This window comes from Somniosus microcephalus, chromosome 2 (assembly GCF_052327205.1).
Source record: "Somniosus microcephalus isolate GS21.2 chromosome 2, FLI_Smic_1.0, whole genome shotgun sequence".
Lineage (NCBI taxonomy): Eukaryota > Metazoa > Chordata > Chondrichthyes > Squaliformes > Somniosidae > Somniosus > Somniosus microcephalus.
Genome location: NC_140988.1, coordinates 299,515,725 through 299,536,901, shown reverse-complemented (window position 1 = coordinate 299,536,901; position 21,177 = coordinate 299,515,725). Strand labels below are relative to the sequence as shown.

The 21,177-nt window shown below is 43.7% G+C and overlaps 1 protein-coding gene across 2 annotated transcripts in view; it reads left to right on the top strand.

Annotated features, from left to right (window-relative positions):
- Nucleotides 1-203: 203 nt before the first annotated feature.
- Nucleotides 204-21,177, top strand: part of LOC147123478 (gamma-secretase subunit Aph-1b) — a 100,772-nt gene continuing 79,798 nt past the window's right edge. The window contains exon 1 of one of the 2 annotated variants that reach the window (XM_085973554.1): nucleotides 204-664. In XM_085973554.1, coding sequence (XP_085829680.1) covers nucleotides 552-664 — 113 coding nt within the window. In that variant the 5' untranslated portion in view covers nucleotides 204-551. The remainder of the gene's footprint in view (nucleotides 665-21,177) is intronic. The other variant, XM_085973564.1, reaches the window with a different exon arrangement.

Genomic DNA, 21,177 nt, shown 5'->3' with positions numbered 1-21,177 from the left:
ATGGAATCAGTGGGGAGGGGAGGGATAGGGAGAGAAAACAATGGCTTCCCAATTTTTAACTGGAGGAAGTTGCGGCTCATATAAAACTATATCGTGAGCAGTCAGCAGAAACGGGACAGGAAGGGCGAGTCCCCATCTCCCCACTCAATCTTTGAAGAGGCGCCTTGACCTCTGACCCCGCCGCTGGTGACGCGCCAGGAGAGCGAGTGCGCGCGAGATTAGGGCGGAGGCAGCGGCCGCCGCGGGGTTACGGTGGCCCAGCCGTCCGTCGCCTTGTGCGGATTCGCGTTTTTGAAAAAAGAAATCTTTCAGGATTGCCATCATTCCAAGCAGGATCGGCCATCAGCGACCGAAATCAGGGGCCTTCTGCTCGCACTGAGTCGGCCGTGTCATCCCTCCTGGGACGGAGGAAGGAAAGTGTGACCGCGACACCCTCGCCACCCACTGGTGGTGCCGAGCCCGTCCGGTCCGAGCGGTTGGCTGTCGTCAAGTCATGTCCCGGGCGGACTGGGGACTCGGACGGATCTGCGCCGGGGCTCGCTGCTGACGAGATGACCGTGGCTGTCTTCTTCGGCTGCACTTTCATCGCCTTCGGCCCCGCCTTGGCTCTGTTTGTCTTCACCATCGCCAAAGACCCGCTGCGAGTGATTGTGCTGATCGCAGGGTAAGGCTGCTCCAGCCCGCAGACCCCCGCCCGCCCGGCTGGCTGAGGCGTTTGTTCTCTTTGTTCGCTCAAGCCGAGCCCGTATTTAGAGAAACGAAACGAAAATCATTTTATTATTTATTAAAATCTCCATTAGGACGATTTTAAATGATGTATAGTCAGCCGCTGCCAGCGAGCGGGGTTACTTTGTCTGCAGAACCACGAGTGTTTGTTTTGACCTGCACCAATCTCAGTCTTCAGATGTCTGGCATCGCGACGAATGACAGCGAATACAAACTGCATTTGAACGTGCAGCAGTCTTCTTTCATCATTTTCCTGTCCTTTTTTAAAAATGATTTTTTTGTGCTTTTTAAATCAGAGTTGCTCCTACTTCTCTACAACCTGCCCAAGATTGTTTTCCTGGCTATTAAAATGTATTATTAGAAAATTATGGAAGTACAGAGTAGGCTCTTCAGCATCTGAAAGGGGGAAAATAGATTAATATTTGGGGGCAGAACTGCATCAGAATCGTTGTCACTTTGTAACTGGTAGGAGCTATGAAATCTGGGCGTCATTTACCCTTTTTGTTTACCCCTTAAGGTCAAGTTTCCTGTACCTAGATTCAACTTGCTGCCTGGTGTCCACCTGAGATTGGAACTTGCTGAATGGAGGGACATGGCAACAAATCAAACAATTTTCTACCACTGCGGTAGAGCAAGTTGGAAAATAGTTTCATTTCAAAGAAATCTATGATCGTGTTTAACTAGGAAATAGTGATACTGCAACCAAAATAGAGATTTAACAAGCCAAAATACTGAGAAGGTCAGAATGCCAAGTATGACACAGGAAATTGGGCAGATTAAAGCAAGCATATGCTTTTTTTTCCCCATTGTTCAGTTTTAACCCATAGAGCTTGGCATAAGAAATGTTTTTTCCCAGGAAGCTTATTGTTGACTGGTCGGTTACTATCTGTTGTTTCATGTCAGCCTCTCATTGGCCCCTTCCTGTGCTTGTTATTGTGTTTCTTCCTAATCTAACTTTGAATACTTGAATTCGTAAGATTTGGCACCAGCATAAGAACATAAGAAATAGGAGCAGGAGTAGGCCATTCGGCCCTTTGAGCCTGCTCCGCCATTCAATAAGATCATGGCTGATCTTCTACCTCAACTCCACCTTCCCTCACTATCCCATATCCCTTGGTTCCCTTAATATTCAAAAACCTATCAATCTCTGTCTTGAATATACTCAATGACCAAGCCTCCACAGCCCTCTGGAGTAGAGAATTCCAAAGATTCACCACCCTTTGAGTGAAGAAATTTCTCCTCATCTCAGTCCTAAATGGCCGACCCCTTAATCTGAGACTGTGACCCCTAGTTCTAGACTCCCCAGCCAGGGGAAACATCCTCCCTGCATCTACCCTGTAAAGTCCCTTAAGAATTTTATACATTTCAATGAGATCACCTCTCATTCTTCTAAACGTTAGGGAATATAGTCTACTCAGTCTTTCCTCATAGGACAATCCCCCACATCCCAGGAATCAGTATGTACATTCTCTGACCAGAAACAAATTTAAAACAAACTCCACTATTGTTTTTTTTTTCATTTAAACACATTCGACCAAGTTAGAAAATTTAAAGGAGAAAGAAAGTCTAAGCAAGATTGTTTTTGTTCAAAATACTTACCTTTCTTTTCTGCTACGACTTGATTTCCTGTTGCATTACACAAGGGAGTCGAGATCGAGTGTAGTGTTCAGGTGACGCTTGGTTAGAATATGGGGATAATTGGACCAGGTGACATAGATGTTATTTAGTCCTCCTTTAAAAATCATAAATTCTATTTCAGTTATAAATTTCTGTGTTCATATTTGTAATGAAAACTGGGTATGTAAACTTGTCACGCTGTGTAGTTGCACTCTCCTGCCAGTGGTGGTGCTACAACAACTTGCATTTGTATAGCACCTTTAACCTGGAAAAATGTCTCCAGGCACTTTGCAGAGGTGTAAGGAAAAAAATTGACGCTGAGCCAAAGAAAGAGATAGTAGAAGGGAGTGACTAAATAGTGGGTTTTAAGGAGGCTGTTAACAGAAGAGAGGGAGCTGGAGGGCCCCCTTCCTCAACTTCTCCACCACCTCTCTTGAGACTGCTTGCCCAACATCCTGTCTTGGATAAGCTGCAATTTCTTCTAGCTAAACACTGCAAAGAACGAAACCATCGTCTTTAGCTTCCGGCACAAACTCCATACTCTTGCCTTCATAAATAGAGGCATAGAGTACAAAAGCAAGGAAGTTATGATGAAGCTTTATAAAACACTGGTTTGGACTCAACTGGAATATTGTGTTATTGAATTATGGGCACCGCACTTTATGAAGGATGTGAAGGCCTTAGAGAGGGTGCAGAGAAGATTTACAAGAATGGTTCCAGGGATGAGGGACTTCAGTTACGTGGATAGACTGAAGAAGCTGGTGGTGTTCTCCTTAGAACTGAGAAGGTTGCGAGGAGATTTGATAGAGGTGTTCAAAATCATGAGGGGTCTGGACAGATTAGATAGAGAGAAACTGTTCCCATTGCCGGAAGGGTCGAGAACCAGAGAACACAGATTTAAGGTGATTGGCAGAAGAACCAAAGGTGACATGAGGAAACACTTTTTTATGCAGCGAGTGGTTAGGATCTGGAATTCACTGCCTCAGGGTGGTGGAGGCAGATTCAATTGTGGCTTTCAAAAGGGAATTGGATAAGTACCTGAAGGAAAATAATTTGCAGAGCTACGGGGAAAGGGCGGGGGAGTTGGGACTAGCTGAAGTGTTCTTGTAGAGGCGAATGGCCTCCTTCTGTGCTGTAACCATTCTATGATTCTACGTAGGATAGGAGACCTTGAATGATATAGTGGAAACGAGAATGTCGAAAAAAAAAGTGAGGGAACAGTTAAGCGGGTCCAGAGCAGCAGAGATACTATTACAGGTAGAGGGTCCCGTCTCCTCTGATTTGTCATGCTTCACGTAAGCTGCTTCACCCATGCCAACCCTTTGAGCTTGCTGTTTCTTGTGGTTTCTCTGTTTCTGAGGCCTTGATCACTGACAAGGGCAGCACGGTGGCATAGTGGTTAGCACTGTTGCCTCACAGCACCAGGGACCCGGGTTCGAATCCGTCCTCGGGTGACTGTGTGGAGTTTGCACATTCTCCCCGTGTTTGCGTGGGTTTTCTCCGGGTGCTCCGGTTTCCTCCCACAGTCCAAAGATGTGCGGGTTAGGTTGATTGGCTATGATAAATTGACCCTTAGTGTTAGGGGGATTAAAATATGTGGGGTTACGGGGATAGGGTGGGATGTGTGTTGGTGAGGGGGTTGCGGGGATCAGGTGGGATATGTGTCGGTGCAGGCTCGATGGGCCGAAATGGCCTCTATCTGCACTGTGGGGTTTCTGTGATTCTGTGAAGGCTACTTTTTGACCACTTCCTTGTGTGTCTCAATGCCAACATGTCCCTGCCTTCCTACAGTCCCACTACCCTCGTCATCTTAAAAAAGCTGTGCCCCCCCCAGTTCCCAAGTTTCCTCTTTTCTGGTCCTCCAGCGAAATTGCCTCGGCACCTGTTGTTGGTATGCACCAATAAGCATTCAGGTGCAGCAGGCAGTTAAGAAGGCAAATGGTATGTTGGCCTTCATAGCGAGAGGATTCGAGTACAGGAGCAAGAATGTCGTGCTGCAGTTGTACAGGGCCTTGGTGAGACCACACTATTGAGTATTTGTGTGCAGTTTTGGTTGCCTTATCTGAGGAAGGATGATCTTGCCATGGAGGGAGTGCAGCGAAGATTCACCAGATGATACCTGGGATGGCAGGAATGACGTATGAAGAGAGATTGGGTCGATTGGGCTTGTATTCGCTAGAGTTTAGAAGAATGAGAGGGGATCTCATTGAAACTTATAAAATTCTAACAGGACTAGACAGACTAGATGCAGGAAGGATCTTCCCAATGGCGGGGGAGTCCAGAATCAGGGGTCACAGTCTAAGGATAAGGGTTAAGCCATTTAGGACTGAGATGAGGAGGAATTTCTTCACCCAGAGAGTGGTGAACCTGTGGAATTCTCTACCACAGAAGGCAGTTGAGGCTAATTAACATAAGAACATAGGAAGTAGGAGCAGGAGTAGGCCATACGGCCCCTCGGGCCTGCTCCGCCATTCAATAGGATCATGGCTGATCCGAACCTAGACTCACGTTCACTTCCCTGCCCGCTCCCTGTAACCCCTAATTCCCTTATCAGCTAGGAAACTGCCTATCTCCATTTTGAATTTATTTAATGTCGCAGCTTCCACAGCTCTCTGAGGTAGCAAATTCCATAGATTTACTACCCTCTGATTGAAGAAGTTTCTCCTCATCTCAGTTTTGAATCTTATTCTAAGATTATGCCCCCTAGTTCTCGTCTCACCCATCAGTGGAAACATCCTCACCGCATCCACCCGATCAAGCCCCCTCACAATCTTATATGTTTCGATAAGATCGCCTCTCATTCTTCTGAATTCCAATGAGTAGAGGCCCAACCTACTCAACCTTTCCTCATAAGTCAACCCCCTCATCCCCGGAATCAACCGAGTGAACCTTCTTTGAACTGCCTCGAGAGCAAGTATATCTTTTCTTAAATATGGAAACCAAAACTGCACGCAGTATTCCAGGTGTGGCCTCACCAGTACCCTGTATAACTGAAGCAAGACTTCCCTGTTTTTATACTCCATCCCCCTTGCAATAAAAGCCAAGATTCCATTGGCCTTCCTGATCACCTGCTGTACCTGCATACTAACCTTCTGTGTTTCATGCACCAGGACCTCCAGATCCCTTTGTACTGTAGCACTTTGCAGTTTCTCTCCATTTAGATAATAACTTGCTCTTTGATTTTTTTCTGCCAAAGTGCATAACCTCACACTTTCCAACATTATATTCCATCTGCCAAATTTCTGCCCACTCACTTAGCCTGTCTATGTCCTTTTGCAGGTTTTTTATGTCCTCCTCACTCACTGCTTTCCCTCCCATCTTTGTATCGTCAGCAAACTTGGATATGTTGCACTTGGTCCCTTCCTCCAAATCGTTAATATAGATTGTAAAGAGTTGGGGTCCCAGCACTGACCCCTGCGGAACACCACTAGTTACTGATTGCCAACCCGAGAATGAACCATTTATCCCAACTCTCTGTTTCCTGTTAGATAGCCAATCTTCCACCCATGCCAGTATATCACCGCCAATCCCGTGATTTTTTATCTTGTGCAATAATCTTTTGTGTGGCACCTTGTCAAATGCCTTTTGGAAGTCCAAATACACCACATCCACTGGTTCCCCTTTATCCACCCTGTTTGTTATGTCCTCAAAGAATTCGAGCAAATTTGTCAAACATGACTTCCCCTTCATAAAACCATGCTGACTCTGTCAAATTAAATTATGCTTATCCAAATGTCCTGTTACTGCTTCCTTAATAATGGACTCCCAACATTTTACCAACCACAGATGTTAGGCTAACTGGTCTATAGTTTCCAGCCTTTTGTCTACCTCCCTTTTTAAATAAGGGCATTACATTAGCAGTTTTCCAATCTGCTGGGACCTTTCCTGAATCCAGGGAGTTTTGGAAAATTACCACCAATGCATCCGCAATCCCTACCGCTACTTCTCTCAAGACCCTAGGATGTAAGCCATCAGGTCCAGGGGATTTATCCGCCTTTAATCCCATTATCTTACCGAGTACCACCTCCTTAGTTATTTTAATCGTGTTTAGCTCCTCCCCCTCATAGCCCCCTGTTTGTACAGTGTTGGGATATTTTTAGTGCCCTCTACTGTAAAGACTGATACAAAATATTTGTTCAGTGTTTTTGCCATCTCCATGGTCCCCACCACTAATTTCCCAGTCTCGTCCTCTAAGGGACCAACATTCACTTTAGCCACCCTTTTTCTTTTTATATAACTGTAGAAACTCTTGCTATCTGTTTTTATATTTTTTGCTAGTTTACTTTCATAATCTATCTTCCCTTTCTTAATTAATCTTTTAGTTATTCTTTGCTGGCTTTTAAATGCTTCCCAATCTTCTATCCTCCCACTAGATTTGGCTACTTTATATGTCCTTGTTTTCAGTCGGATACTATCCTTTATTACTTTACTTAGCCACGGATGGCTGTCTTTTCTTTTACGCCCCTTTTTCCTCAGTGGAATATATTTTTCTTGAAAGTTGTGAAATAGCTCCTTGAATGTACACCACTGCTCATGTACCATCTTACACCTTAATCTATTTCCCCAGTCCACTTTAGTCAACTGCTCTCATACCTTCATAGTCTCCTTTATTTAAGCTTAGTACGCTGGTTTGAGATCCAACTCTCTCACCCTCCAACTGAATTTGGAATTCAACCATGTTATGGTCACTCATTCCAAGGGGATCCTTTACTAGGACATTTTTTATTAATCCTGTCTCATTACACAGGACCAGATCTAAGATTGCCTGCCTCCTGGTTGGTTCAGTAACATACTGTTCAAGGAACCCGTCCCTAATGCACTCTATGAACTCTTCCTCGGCTGCCCTGCCCAATTTGATTTGTCCAGTCAATATGAAAGTTAAAATCCCCCATGATTATAGCTGTTCCCTTATTACAAGCCCCAACTATTTCCTGATTTATACTCCGACCAATCGAGTTGCAACTGTTAGGAGGTCTATAGACTACGCCCACTCGTGACTTTTTCCCCTTATTATTCCTTATCTCCACCCAAACTGTTTCACTATCCTGATCCTTTGACCCAATATCATTTCTCACTATTGCAGTGATTCCACCCTTTATTAACATAGCAACCCCACCTCCCTTTCCTTCCCGTCTGTCCTTCCTAATTGTCAAATACCCTTGTATGTTTCGTTCCCAGTCATGGTCACCTTGCAGCCATGTTTCCGTAATGGCCACCAGATCATAACCATGTGTAGTTATTTGTACCGCCAACTCGTCTATTTCGTTACGAATGCTGCGTGCATTCAGACAAAGAACTTTTAAATATGTTTTGTGACAATTTATTCCTGCTTTTACCCCCTTTACTACTTTACCCTTATCATTATACATTCTGTCCCTTCCTGACACGCTCTGGTTTTTAATTCCCCCACTGCTACCTTGCTCTATTGCCTTCGCCGCTGACAGTTTTATTTTTCGCTCTCTTGAAACCTCTCCCCCACTAATTAGTTTAAAGCCCTCTCTACAGCCCTAGTTATTCGATTCGCCAGGATTCTAGTCCCAGCACTGGCCAAGTGAAGTCCGTCCCAACGGAACAGCTCTCTCTTGTCCCAGTACTGGTGCCAGTGTCCCAAGAAGCAAAACCCATTTCTCCCACACCAGTCTTTGAGCCACACATTTAACTCTCTGATTTTTTTACGCTAGCCAAATTTGCTCGTGGCTCAGGTAGTAATCCAGAGATTATTACCCTTGTGGTTCTGTTTTTTAATTTGGCCCCTAGCTGCTCATACTCCCTCAGCAGAACCTCCTTCCTTGTCCTATCTATGTCGTTGGTACCAACATGGACCATGACAACTGGATCCTCCCCCTCCCACTCCAAGTTTCTCTCCAGCCCAGAGGAGATGTCCTTAACCCTGACACCGGGCAGGCAACACAGCCTTCAGGACTCTCGCTCTCGGCTGCAAAGAACCCTATCTATCCCCCTAATGATACTATCCCCTACCACTACAACATTTCTTTTTACTCCCCCCACTTGAATGGCCCCCCATTCCATGGTGCTGTGGCCGGATTGCTCATCCTCCCTGCAGTCCCCGTTCCCATCCTCACAGGGAGTAAGAGCCTCAAACCTGTTGGACAAGAGCAAGGGCTGCGGCTCCTCCAACACTACCTCCTGGATCCCCGTACCTGCCTCATTCCTAGTCACACCATCCTGACCCTGGCCACGGACTACATCTGAATTAGTTAATCTAATTGGTGTGACTACTTCCTGGAACACAGAGTCCAGGTAACTCTCCCCCTCCCTGATGTGTCGCAGTGTTTGAAGCTCGGACCCCAGCTCATCAACACGGAGCCGGAGTTCCTCGAGCAGCCAACACTTACTGCAAATGTGATCACTGTGAACATCAATGGTGTCCACCAGCTCCCACATATTGCAGCAGTAACACATCACCTGCTCTGCCATTCTATGTAATTCATTAAATATATTCAAGAAGGAGTTAGATATATTTCTTAAGGTTAAAGGGATCAAGGGATATGGGGAGAAAGCAGGGACAGGGTACTGAATTTGGATGATCAGCCATAATCTCATTATATGGCGGAACAGGCTCGAGGGGCCGAATGGCCTACTCCTGCTCCTATCTTCTATGTTTCCTAATGGGTGTCACCCACAATGTGATACTTCCCCAGTTAAATCCAGCTTGTCTGTGGTGTGTTGAAGAGAGAAGACTCAAAAGCTTGCTAATTTTGTGCCCATTGATTAGAGCATATGGAATTGTATGGAATCATTGTAGAAAATGACTGCTTGTTTGGATCAGCAAACAAAAAAAATCCTGTGTCAAGAGCTGCAACAGGGTGTGCTTTGTGTGATGAGCTCTCTACTTCAATAAAGGCTCTGGGAACTCAGCACATAGGATGTGCAGCAAGTGTTACAGCATGAAACATAGAAACATAGAAGATAGGAGCAGGAGTAGGCCATTCGGCCCCTCGAGCCTGCTCCGCCATTCGATGAGATCATGGCTGATCATCCAAACTCAGTACCCTGTACCTGCCTTCTCCCCATATCCCTTGATACCTTTAGCTCTAAGAAATATATCTAACTCCTTCTTGAATATATTTAAAGACTTTGCCTCAACCGCCTTCTGTGGTAGAGAATTCCACAGGTTCACCACTCTCTGGGTGAAGAAATTCTTCCTCACCTCTGTCCTAAATGGCTTACCCCTTATCCTTAGACTATGACCCCTGGTTCTGGACTCTCCAACCATCGGGAACATTCTACCTGCATCTAGTTTTACAAATTTCGATGAGATCCCCTCTCATTCTTCTAAACTCCAGCGAGTATAAGCCCAATCGACCCAATCTCCTCTCATACGTCATTCCTGCCATCCCAGGGATCAGCCTTGTGAATCTTCGCTGAACTCCTTCCATGGCAAGAACATCCTTCCTCAGATAAGGCGACCAAAACTGCACACAGTACTCAAGGTGTGGTCTCACCAAGGCCCTGTACAACTGCTGCAGGACATCCTTACTCCTGTACTCAAACCCTTTCGCTATGAAGGCCAACATACCATTTGCCTTCTTCACCGCCTGCTGCACCTGCATGCTTACCTTCAGCGACTGGTGCACAAGGACACCCAGGTCTCGTTGCACTTCCCCTTCTCCCATTCAGATAATAGTCTGCCTTTCTGTTTTTGACACCAAAGTGGATAACCTCGCATTTATCCACGTTATATTGCATCTGCCACGCTTCTGCCCAATCACCCAACCTGTCCCAATCATCCTGGAGTTTCTCGGTATCCTCCTCGCAGCACACACGCCCACCCAGCTTTGTGTCGTCTGCAAACTTGGAGATATTACATCTAGTTCCCTTATCTAGATCATTAAAGTATATTGTGAATAGCTGGGGTCCAAGGACCGATCCCTGCGGTACCCCACTAGTCACTGCCTGCCACTCGGAAAAAGACCCGTTAATTCCTACTCTCTGCTTTCTGTCCGCCAACCAGTTCTCTATCCAAGTCAATACCTTGCCCCCAATCCCATGTGCCTTAACTTTACACGCTAATCTCTTATGCGGGACCTTATCGAAAGCCTTTTGAAAGTCCAAATACACCACATCTACTGGTTCTCCCTTATCTATTTTCCCAGTTACATCCTCAAAAAATTCCAGTAGATTAGTCAAGCACGATTTACCTTTTGTAAATCCATGTTGACTTTGTCCGGTCCTGTCACTGTTTTCCAAGTGCTCAGCTATTACATCCTTTATAATGGACTCTAGCATTTTCCCCACTACCGATGTCAGGCTTACCGGTCTGTAATTCCCCGCTTTCTCTCTACCACCCTTTTTGAATAGTGGGGTAACATTAGCTACCCTCCAATCCATGGGTACAGTTCTAGATTCCAGTGAATTTTGGAAGATGATCAGCAATGCATCTACTATTTCTAGGGCCACCTCCTTAAGTACCCTAGGATGTAGATTATCAGGCCCTGGGGATTTATCGGCCTTCAATCCCGTCAATTTCCCTAACACCATTTCCCTACAAATACTGATTTCTTTCAGTTCCTCCCTCTCATTAGACCCTACGTTCTCCAACATCTCTGGGAGGTTACTTGTGTCCTCCTTTGTGAAGACAGAACCAAAATATGCATTTAATTGGTCTGCCATTTCTTTGTTCCCCATTATAACTTTCCCTGCTTCTGACTGCAAGGGACCTACACTTGATTTCACTAATCTTTTTCTCTTCACATATCTATAAAAACTCTTAGTCAGTTTTTATGTTCCCTGCAAGCTTACTTTCATATTCTATTTTCCCCTTCTTAATTAATCCCTTTGTCCTCCTTTGTTGAATCCTAAACTGATCCCAATCCTCAGGGTTACTGCTTTTTCTGGCCAATTTATATGCCCTCTCCTTGGATCTTATGCTATCCCTAATTTCCCTTGTTAGCCATGGTTGAGTCACCCTTTTTGTTTTATTCTTATCCCAAACTGGGATGAACAACTTCTGTAGTTCATCCATGCGGTCTTTGAATGTTTCTGTCACTGTGGTTCAGTCCTTAACTACAGTCTATATGGAGAAATGGGGTGGGAATAGTCAGTACTTTCAGCTCAAATTTACTTCAGAGCAAGAGCACTCTTTTATTTGTGTTGATTGTGATATTTAAATGTTATGAAAGCAGCCTGCTACACTTTCAAATAATTGGCAGTAGTAGTTTTCAAATACATTGCATGAACAATGATGTTATGTTCTGATGCTTGTGCATGTATAATAAGGAAAGTTAAAATACGAAAGAGGGGAACTGAAATAGCTGACCTAACATATTTTATACCACAGTCAAATATATAGTTTATTTGTTTGAAAAAAGGACACAGCAAACATGCAGCAGTGCAACCATAAAAGAATATTCTTGGCCTTATCTCACGGTTGCCATAAATGGTTAAAGGTCATTGACCTGAAGCGTCGACTTTGTTTCTCTCTCCACAGATGCTACCTGGCTTACTGAGGGTTTCCAGCTTTTTTATAGTTCCTGGCGATGTTCCAGGATGCTAGATTTGCTGTTTGTTTTCTGAGATTAATGGTGTATGTGATGTTAGTAATGACTATAATCCCCATTGATTTTCGTGAAGTGAATATTAATTGATATAATCCAAGTGAAAATACTTCCGTTTCATTGGCAAGCAGTCATGTGAAATGGCCGACCCATAGAGAGGTGAAGTGCAGGCTTCAGAATAAACTAATACTTGTTTTAATTAATATTGAGTAAGTAAAATGGCAACAGCAGTTGTTTCTTTGAAGTTTGAATTGAAACAAAAGAATATCAAAAGGATATCTTCTACAATTGATTACAGCAGATGGTACAGTATGATCAAAAGCATCAGGCAGGTTTCCTCATGGGCTAGTCACTCCTGATTAACTCTGTCTCCTCACAGCCAGATAAACAATATTACATTTTTTTCTCATCTATGTGGATTTAACAATTAGCCTTCATTAAGTCATCCACTTAGACAGAAGTGAGTCGTCTTCCCCACCCCGCCACCCCCCCGTGACGTTAACATGTGCAGCAAAGTGTATTCTAGGTATTCATCCAGGCAGTCTGTTTCTAACCAGCAGTAAACATCTTAAAATGGACACCAGTTGTCTAGCTACAAAAAATACACTTAAAAAATATTTTAAAAATAGTCAATTATAATTCTGATCTATCACAGAGCTGTCAAAGTTAAGAACACAAGTATCTGTTGGTTAGATTTGCAGAGACACAAAGTATATTTGCATCTGAAATTAAATCATTTACTTCCATTGTTTCACTATCGGGTACGGTAGCATTTTCTTTTATTCGTTCATGGGATGTGGGTGTCGTGGTCCATCCCTAGCATAGTAGTTATGTTACTGGACTAGTAATCCACAGGCCTGGACTAATAATTCGGAGAAATCCCACCACAGCAGCTGGGAAATTTAAATTCTCAATTTGGAATAAAAAGCTAGTCTCAATAATGAAACTACCGGATTGTCGTAAAAACCCAGCTGGTTCACTAATGTCCTTTAGGGAAGGAAATCTGCCGACCTTACCTGGTCTGGCCTATATGTGACTCCAGGGACCCACAGAAATGTGGTTGACTCTTAACTGCCCTCTGAAATGGCCCAGCAAGTTACTCAGTTGTATAAAAGGGCAATTAGGGATGGGCAATAAATGCTGGCATTGCCAGTGATGCCTACATCCCATGAATGAATAAAAAAACATACTTACAGGAAAATTAACTAACACTTTTGCTAATATTTTATTTTAACAAAAAAACACAAGCTTAATCTTTGAAGAATTAAAAATAAATAAGATTTTTATTGCCCAACTGAAGGACATATAAAGTAAAAATTGCATTTAAATGTCTGCTTTAACATTCTTGGAAATAGGAAATGAATAATGAAGGGTAAGTGAGAGAGCTGGAGCTGGGGTTAATAGATTCACTATCCACGAAAGCACTTTTTATCAATTGAGGTGATACCAATATCATGGAAGCACGGTTGTGTGGAACCCTGATTCAACCATCTCTGACAAAGATTGAGTGTACAATATGGAAACAAAGCTAGGGTTATTCAAATAAGTGGTTTAGCAGGTATTCAATTTAAATTGTGCAACCTTACAGTAACAGTGCCATTAAAATGCAAATTTCTTCAGAATTAAGCACATTAGAAACCTCCCCAGATACCCTTTTCCCTGTATGTCAAATTGCTGCGGCACATGCTTAGAATAAATATTGTGTAGGCATGCCTCTGCAGAAGCACTACTGCATGCAGAATTGCAGTGTTACTTTGATCTTGTGGACTGATCAGAGGAAAAATTGTTATTGCAATGGGCACTATCACTATAATCAGGCTAGTGGCTTGTATATTTTGTGGGATTGTAGCCTGGATAAACTACATTAGCTAGGATGGCTGAAAACAGTTAAAACATTCTATTATTCAGTTAGTCTCATGGGTCTTAGTGATGGCCAGTATGTTGAGTCTCTTCTGGTCATACTGGCAAATGTCATTGACCATCTGTTCATAGCAACCAGCTCTGCAGTCATAGTTGTAGATGTGATTACCTTAAGTAACAATTACTGTACCGCATTCTTATTTTTGTCCTTTTCAAGTAGCATTCCTCCACCCACTTCAAAGCTGTCACATACATAGTTGCCGACTGAGAGGGTAGGCCGGTAACCTATCCCTAGATATCTGCCTTGATTTACAAGAAAAGATTAGCAGGCAACATTAAATTGAACCCTAAAACAAAATATAAAATGTAAGAGGTTAGCTAGGAAAAAAAGTTGGGCCTATTAATGACCCAAAGAGAAATCATCATGTAGCGGCAGAGGACATGGCAAAAGTATTAAACGAGTACTTTGCATCTGTCTTCACAAAGGAAGCTGATGATGTGAAGGTTGCATCCTAGGTTGCTGAAAGAAGCAAAGGTATTGGTCACAATCTTTCAATCTTCATTGGATACAGAAGTAGTACTGGAGGGTTGCTAATGTTATATCACTATTTAAGAAAGGGGAGAGAGATAAAGCAGGAAACTACAGGCCAATCAGCCTAACATTGGTGGTGGGGAAGTTATTGGGAACTATTATCGGGGACAAAATAAACTTTCATTTGGAAAGGCATGGGTTAATCAAGGAGATTTTATAAACGACCTAGACTTGGGTGTAGGGAGCAGCATTATAAAGTTTGCAGATGATACGAAACTTGGCAACATAGTAGATAGTGATGAGGATAGTTAGAGGCTTCAGGATGACATAGACAGGATGATGAAATGGGCAGAAGCATGGCAGATGGAGTTCAATGTTGAGAAGTGTGAAGTGATGCACTTTGGGAGGGCTAATATGGAAAGACAGTATACAATAAATGGCACAATTTTGGAAAGTGTAGATGAGCAGAGAGACCTTGTTGTCCACATACACAAATCCTTAAATGTGCCAGGGCAAGTTGATAAGGTGGTTAAAAAGCATATGGGCTACTTGGGTTTATAAATAGAGGAATAGAATATAGAAGCAAAGAGGTCAGCTAGAACTTTATAAATCACTGGTTAGGCCTCAGCCAGAGTATTGTGGATAATTCTGGGCACCACACATCAGTAAAGGCCTTAGAAAGGATATAGAGGAGGTTTACCAGAATGTTACCAAGGGTGAGGGACTTCAGTTACGAGGAGAGGTTGGAAAAGTTAGGAGTGTTCTCCTTGGAACAGAGAAGGTTAAGACGTGACCTACTAGAGGTTTTCAAGATGATGAGAGGTTTTGATAGAGTAAATAGGGAAAAATATTCCCTCTGGCGATCATAGATTCAAAAATCATTGGCAAAAGATATAGAGGGGAGATGAGGAGAACATTTTTCTCAGAGTTGTTGGGCTCTGGAACACTCTACCTAAAAAGGTGGTGGAAGCTGATTCCATAAATATTTTTAAAAGTGAGTTGGACACTTTGAGGATGAGGAACTTACAGGGTTACGGACAAAAAGTGGGGATGTGGGACTAAGCACAACTGCTCTTTCAAAGAGCCAGCACAGGTACGGCGGGCCAAATGGCCTCCTTCTGTGCTGTAAGTTTTTATGATTTAGTCGCTAGGCAATATGTGACAGTGACCGTGGGTGGGGTGTCTTGCTGCACTATTTGTTGTTTCTTCTCCTTGCAGGGAAGTGCCTATTTGCTGCTCTTTACCTCCTCCTGACAGTATCAGCAACTTATCGTGTGGGGATTCATTGGCAAACTTGACACCTATCACTGCATCCAGAACCATCACAAGACCCGGATATATATATATTTTTTAACATGCTTTTAAAAAATCCAGGTTAATTTTATACCCATTAACTTTGCTGCCGTCTGTAAAGTGGCAAAGTGTTAGTGCCATTGGAGGCTGGTGTTTGCACCACTTAAAGAAGTGACACCAACACTATCTTCGAAAGCAACATAAACATTTGCAGGCAGAGGTGACGCTGTTTTTCACTACATCAGGCTGAACTTTTACTTACTCCGTACTGGCCTTTGGGGAAGGTATTGGTTCTGGGGCTGTTTTGGCTGCAACAAAAGTAGTGAACGGTATCTTTCGAATGAGCGTGCTTGCTGGTGAATAGTTTAAGTATAGATCTGGTGCCATGGAAACTACCCTGGAATACTTTCAGTAGCAGTGGGAATTACATTTGGCACAGCAAACCACTTACCACTTTCTACAAGATAAGTGGAGGAGTTTCTGAATCCAAGACTTTTTAACCTTCATGTACAATGTCCAACATATTCACACTTGCCCCTGAAAATTGCCATTAATGTAGTCAGATGAAAGAAGTAAATTCTACAAGGATTAATTGAGGACAAAAAGTAATGGAGGAAAATTCAGCTTACAGCCACCCGTTTTGTGCCTGTAAAATGGGCGTTATGCCTCTGAATTTCATTGAGATCTGTCGCACCTGATCAGGACCAGAAGTGCGTCAAACGCCATATTGACTTGGGCGATTTTTAGTTGTCCAGGGCACCTGCCTGAAACAGGCTTCTTAAGTACGCAAATTCTAGTTGTACGCTAGTTGAAGGACCTCGCACGTGAAATTCAGGTTAAAAATAGGCGGAGCTTGCCCACGCATGTGCCACCTAGTTGTACCAGGTCTTGAGTGGCTTAACCAGCATTCCTTAAAGGCTCAAAAAAAAATCTGTTTTTATTCCTGTGGGTGCAGGAGAAGCAGGAGCTTTCATCAATTTGATCTTACAATATTTTTGAGTAGATCTCCTTCATGTTATACTTGGAATGCACTTCTTGATGTTTACCATGGTCTTGTGATAGCTGTAATGCAACACAGTTGCCTCAGCAATGCTATTTCACCTCATGACTTCCCCCTTTGTGGCCATAAGGAGCCCAAACCACAAATGCTGACCCAGAAGTTTCACATAAATATATGTATTGAGCTTCTTAGTAGATGGAAAGAAAGAAAATAGCGCCTTTCACGACACCCTAAAGCGTTTGCAGTCAATGAGGTACTTTTCAAATGTAGTCACTGTTGTAATGTTCTGAAATGTGGTAGCCAATTTGGACACAATGAAGTCCACAAACACCACAGAGATAATGGGCTGGATTTTCTCAATGGAGATGAGTTGGAGGCGTCACTGCTGCTTGTCGTGTCAATGTCCCGCCTCCGTCATTGTCTGATCATCCAGAGGGATTTTCCCTGATTGGGCTCAGCAGGCCAATTAGGGGGAAGTCACTGACAGAGCACGTCAACGTCTGACGTGCCATCTGTCAAGACTTCTTGAAAGAAGAAATGTCAGTGTTTGATAGCTCTGTGAAGCTGTCAAATACAGACATTCTCTAGTTTGATGAGCCCTTGTGTTCAGGACTCATCAAACCTTTCAATTTTGTAGATTTCTGATGACTGTTGGTTCGGAAGATCCAACAGCCAGTTTGTAAATTCGACAAAGAAGATGTCGGGTCTCCTGATCCAGGGTGGATGAAGGCTATAGGAAGAAAACAAGGTAAGTGAACATTTTTAAACACTTATCACTCACCTTACATACTTACCACTCCACACTTGCACCCATCACTCACCTCTACATCTTACTTCCAGGTGCCTCCGACCGCCGCAGACCTCCTCCACGTCTCCTCCAACCCGGTGGGGTTCTCCGAGGTCGGGAAGCCTTCACCTGAGAAGGCAAAATGGCACGAATCCTTTTTCCTGCCTGTTAACTACCTGTTAACAGGCAGTTAAAAGGATTTAATCCCTTTCCCGCCTCCAGGAGACAGGACCCGAAGCAACACATCTTCCCGCTTCCTGGCAAAAGGGTACGGAGGCGGGATGGGCGCAGGTTTGCCATCCGCCCCCACTTTCTGCTACTTTACCGGCAGTCCCACCTCCGTGCCCGCCTCTTCAGGGCTTGGAAAATCCAGCCCAATGATTAGATAATCTGCTTTAGTGATGTTGGTTGAGGGATAAATATTGGCCAGGACTTTGAATAGTGCCATAGGATCTTTTGCATGCACCTGTGGTGCATAGGAATAGGAGTAGGTCATTCAGCCCCTCGAACCTGTTCTGCCATTGAATTAGATCATGGTTGATCTGCATCTCAACTGCATTTACCCACCTTTACATTTTTGTTGATTATGTTTGTGCATGTTTTGTATGGTTACCAGTTAAATAATTTTTGTGGAGATTTTTTATTTTGTTTCATTGGGCTTGATCATGCATGGCCACGGGCTTGATCATGCATGGCCACAGGCCTGACCTAGATATTCTGTTGAACTTGCACATTTCAGTTTCGAACTTAGTAACTAAATGCTTCACTCGGTACACAGTTTTATGTTCCATTGGCATTTATTTTTCTTTAGTTCCTTTGGCATTGTGGGGATGTATTTTTTAAATAAATGTTATGTGATATATTCTTAGTGATTTTAGTAGTTTTGATACTAAAATGATTTGAAAAAAGTTTGACTTGCCATTATTTCCCCACAAGCTGTTGACTCCAGTGTAAGGATAAACCCAGCAACTACAGGCCAGTCAATTTAACCTCGGTAGTGGGGAAGTTTTTAGAAATGATAATCCGGGACAAAATTAAAAGTCACTTGGATAAGTGTGGATTAATTAAGGAAAGCCAACATGGATTTGTTAAAGGCAAATTGTGTTTACCTAACTTGATCGAGCTTTTTGATGAGGTAACAGAGAGGGCTAATGAGGGCAATGCAGTTGATGTGGTGTACATAGACTACCAAAAGGCGTTTGATAAAGTGCCGCATAATAGGCTTGCCAGTAAAGTTGAAGCCCATGGAATAAAAGGGACAGTGTCAGCATGGATACGAAATTGGCTAAGCGACAGGAAACAGAGTAGTGGTGAACGGTTGTTTTTCGGACCGGAGGAAGGTACACAGTGGTGTTCCCCAGGGGTCGGTACCATAACCACTGCTTTTCTTGATATATATTTTCTTGAAATTTGGGTCGGGGGCTTCCCGCGGGTGCAAGCCCCCGACCTGCACTTACCTAGCGCGCCAGCCGTTGAGCTGTGGGCCCGCGTGGGATTCCGATCCTGGGCCTGCTCCAACTGCCGGCGCGCAGTGCTTGTGTATCCCAGGGGCGCAGTTAGTTCGATGCGTCCCCTGGGATCACGTGGGCCATGGAGAGCCAATGGTAGCAGGGAATGCTTCATTCATAAGTTTGACAGGAAGAGCTGTCAAACCTATAAATACTATAAGCCCCAAAACATCACTAAAACTTCATTATAAAATTCTAACAGGACTAGATGCTGGAAGGCTGTTCCCGATGGTCGGGGAGTCCAGAACCAGGGGTCACAGTCTAAGGATAAGGGGTAAGCCATTTAGGACAGAGATGAGGAGAAATTTCTTCACCCAGAGAGTGGTGAACCTGTGGAATTCTCTGCCAAAGAAGGCAGTAGAGGCCAGTTTATTAAATATATTCAAGAAGGAGTTGGATATATTTCTTAAGGCTAAAGGGATCAAGGGATATGGAGAGGAGGCAGGAACAGGGTACTGAATTTGGATGATCAGCCATGATCTCATTGAATGGCGGAGCAAGCTCGAGGGGCCGAATGGCCTACTCCTGCTCCTATCTTCTATGTTTCTATAAATTAAAAAAAAAATCACATTTTAAAAATAACTATAAATTACATGAAATAACTATTTTAAACAATAATTTAAATTTTTGAAAAAATTAATTACATTTTCTAACGGGGCTAAAAATAAAGTATTTAAAAATAATAAACCTGTGGAAAAAATGTTTTAATTTTAATTAATTCACCACTTACCTTGTTAAAAGCAGGCCTTGCGCCTGCTTTTTAAAAGTGTAACTCCTGGAGACTTAACCTCCCGGAGAACCCTGCAAAAAAAACCGTAAGTTCCAGGCGCACGCGCAGACTCTCCGGCGCACACGTTCCACCTCTGAACCCCTTTTCAGGGGAATGGAAGTACCGGTTTCCCGCGCATGCGCAGTGCATGCACGAAACCGGCACTTCCATTGGGCCTACGGGTGAGTACCCAGCGCGTACTCACCCGTGGAGACCTGAATTTCTGGGCCAATGACTTTGACTTCGGCACAATTTCAAAATTTGCAGATGACACAAAACTTGGATGTATAGTGAACAGTGAGGAGGATAGTGATAGACTTCAAGCGGACATAGACAGGCTGGTGGAATGGGCGGACACGTGGCAGATGAAATTTAACACAGAAAAGTGCAAAATGATACATTTTGGTAGGAAACACGAGGAGAGGCAATATAAACTAAAGGGAGCAATTCTAAAGGGGGTGCGTGAACAGAAAGACCCGGGGGTGTATGTGTACAAATCATTGAAGGTGGCAGGGCAGGTTGAGAAAGAGGTAGAAAAAGCATACGGGATCCTGGGTTTCATAAATAGAGGCATAGAGTATAAAAGCAAAGAAGTTATGATGAAGCTTTATAAAACACTGGTTCGACCTCAACTGGAGTATTGTGTCCAATTCTGGGCACCGCACTTTAGGAAGGATGTGAAGGCCTTAGAGAGGGTGCAGAAAAGATTTACAAGAATGGTTCCAGGGATGAGGGACTATAGTTACATTGATAGACTGGAGAAGCTGGGGTTGTTCTCCTTAGAGCGGAGAAGGTTGAGAGGAGATTTGATGGAGGTGTTCAAAATCATGAGGGGTCTGGACAGAGTAGAGAGAGAAGCTGTTCCCATTGGCGGAAGGGTCGAGAACCAGAGAACACAGATTTAAGGTGATTGGCAGAAGAACCAAAGGCGACATGAGGAAAAACGTTTTTTATGCAGCGAGTGGTTAGGATCTGGAATGGGTGGTGGAGGCAGATTCAATCGCGGCTTTCAAAAGGGAATTGGATAAGTACCTGAAGGAAAATAATTTGCAGGGCTACGGGGAGCGGGTGGGGGAGTGGGACTAGCTGAAATGCTCTTGCAGAGAGCCGGCAAGGGCTCGATGGGCCGAATGGCCTCCTGCGCTGTAACCATTCTACAACAACAACTTGTATTTACATAGCGCCTTTAACATAGTAAAACGTCCCAAGCGCTTCACAGGAGTATTATAAGACAAAACATTTGACACCGAGCCACATAAGGAGAAATTAGGGCAGATGACCAAAAGCTTGGTCAAAGAGGTAGGTTTTAAGGCGCAACTTAAAGGAGGAAAGAGAGGTAGAGAGGCGGGGAGGTTTAGGCAGGGAATGAATTCCAGAGCTTAGGGCCTAAGCAACAAAAGGCACGGCCATGATTCTATGATTCTATCCAGGTAAAAAGTACAATTTATAACCCCACATAATGTAAAAAGAAATTGCAAAAAATATTTTAACTGGCCCATAAACCCATGTATCTATTAAGTTTCGTAGCCTGATGCCTAACCTCTCTCAGGGGCCTGGACCTCGCGTT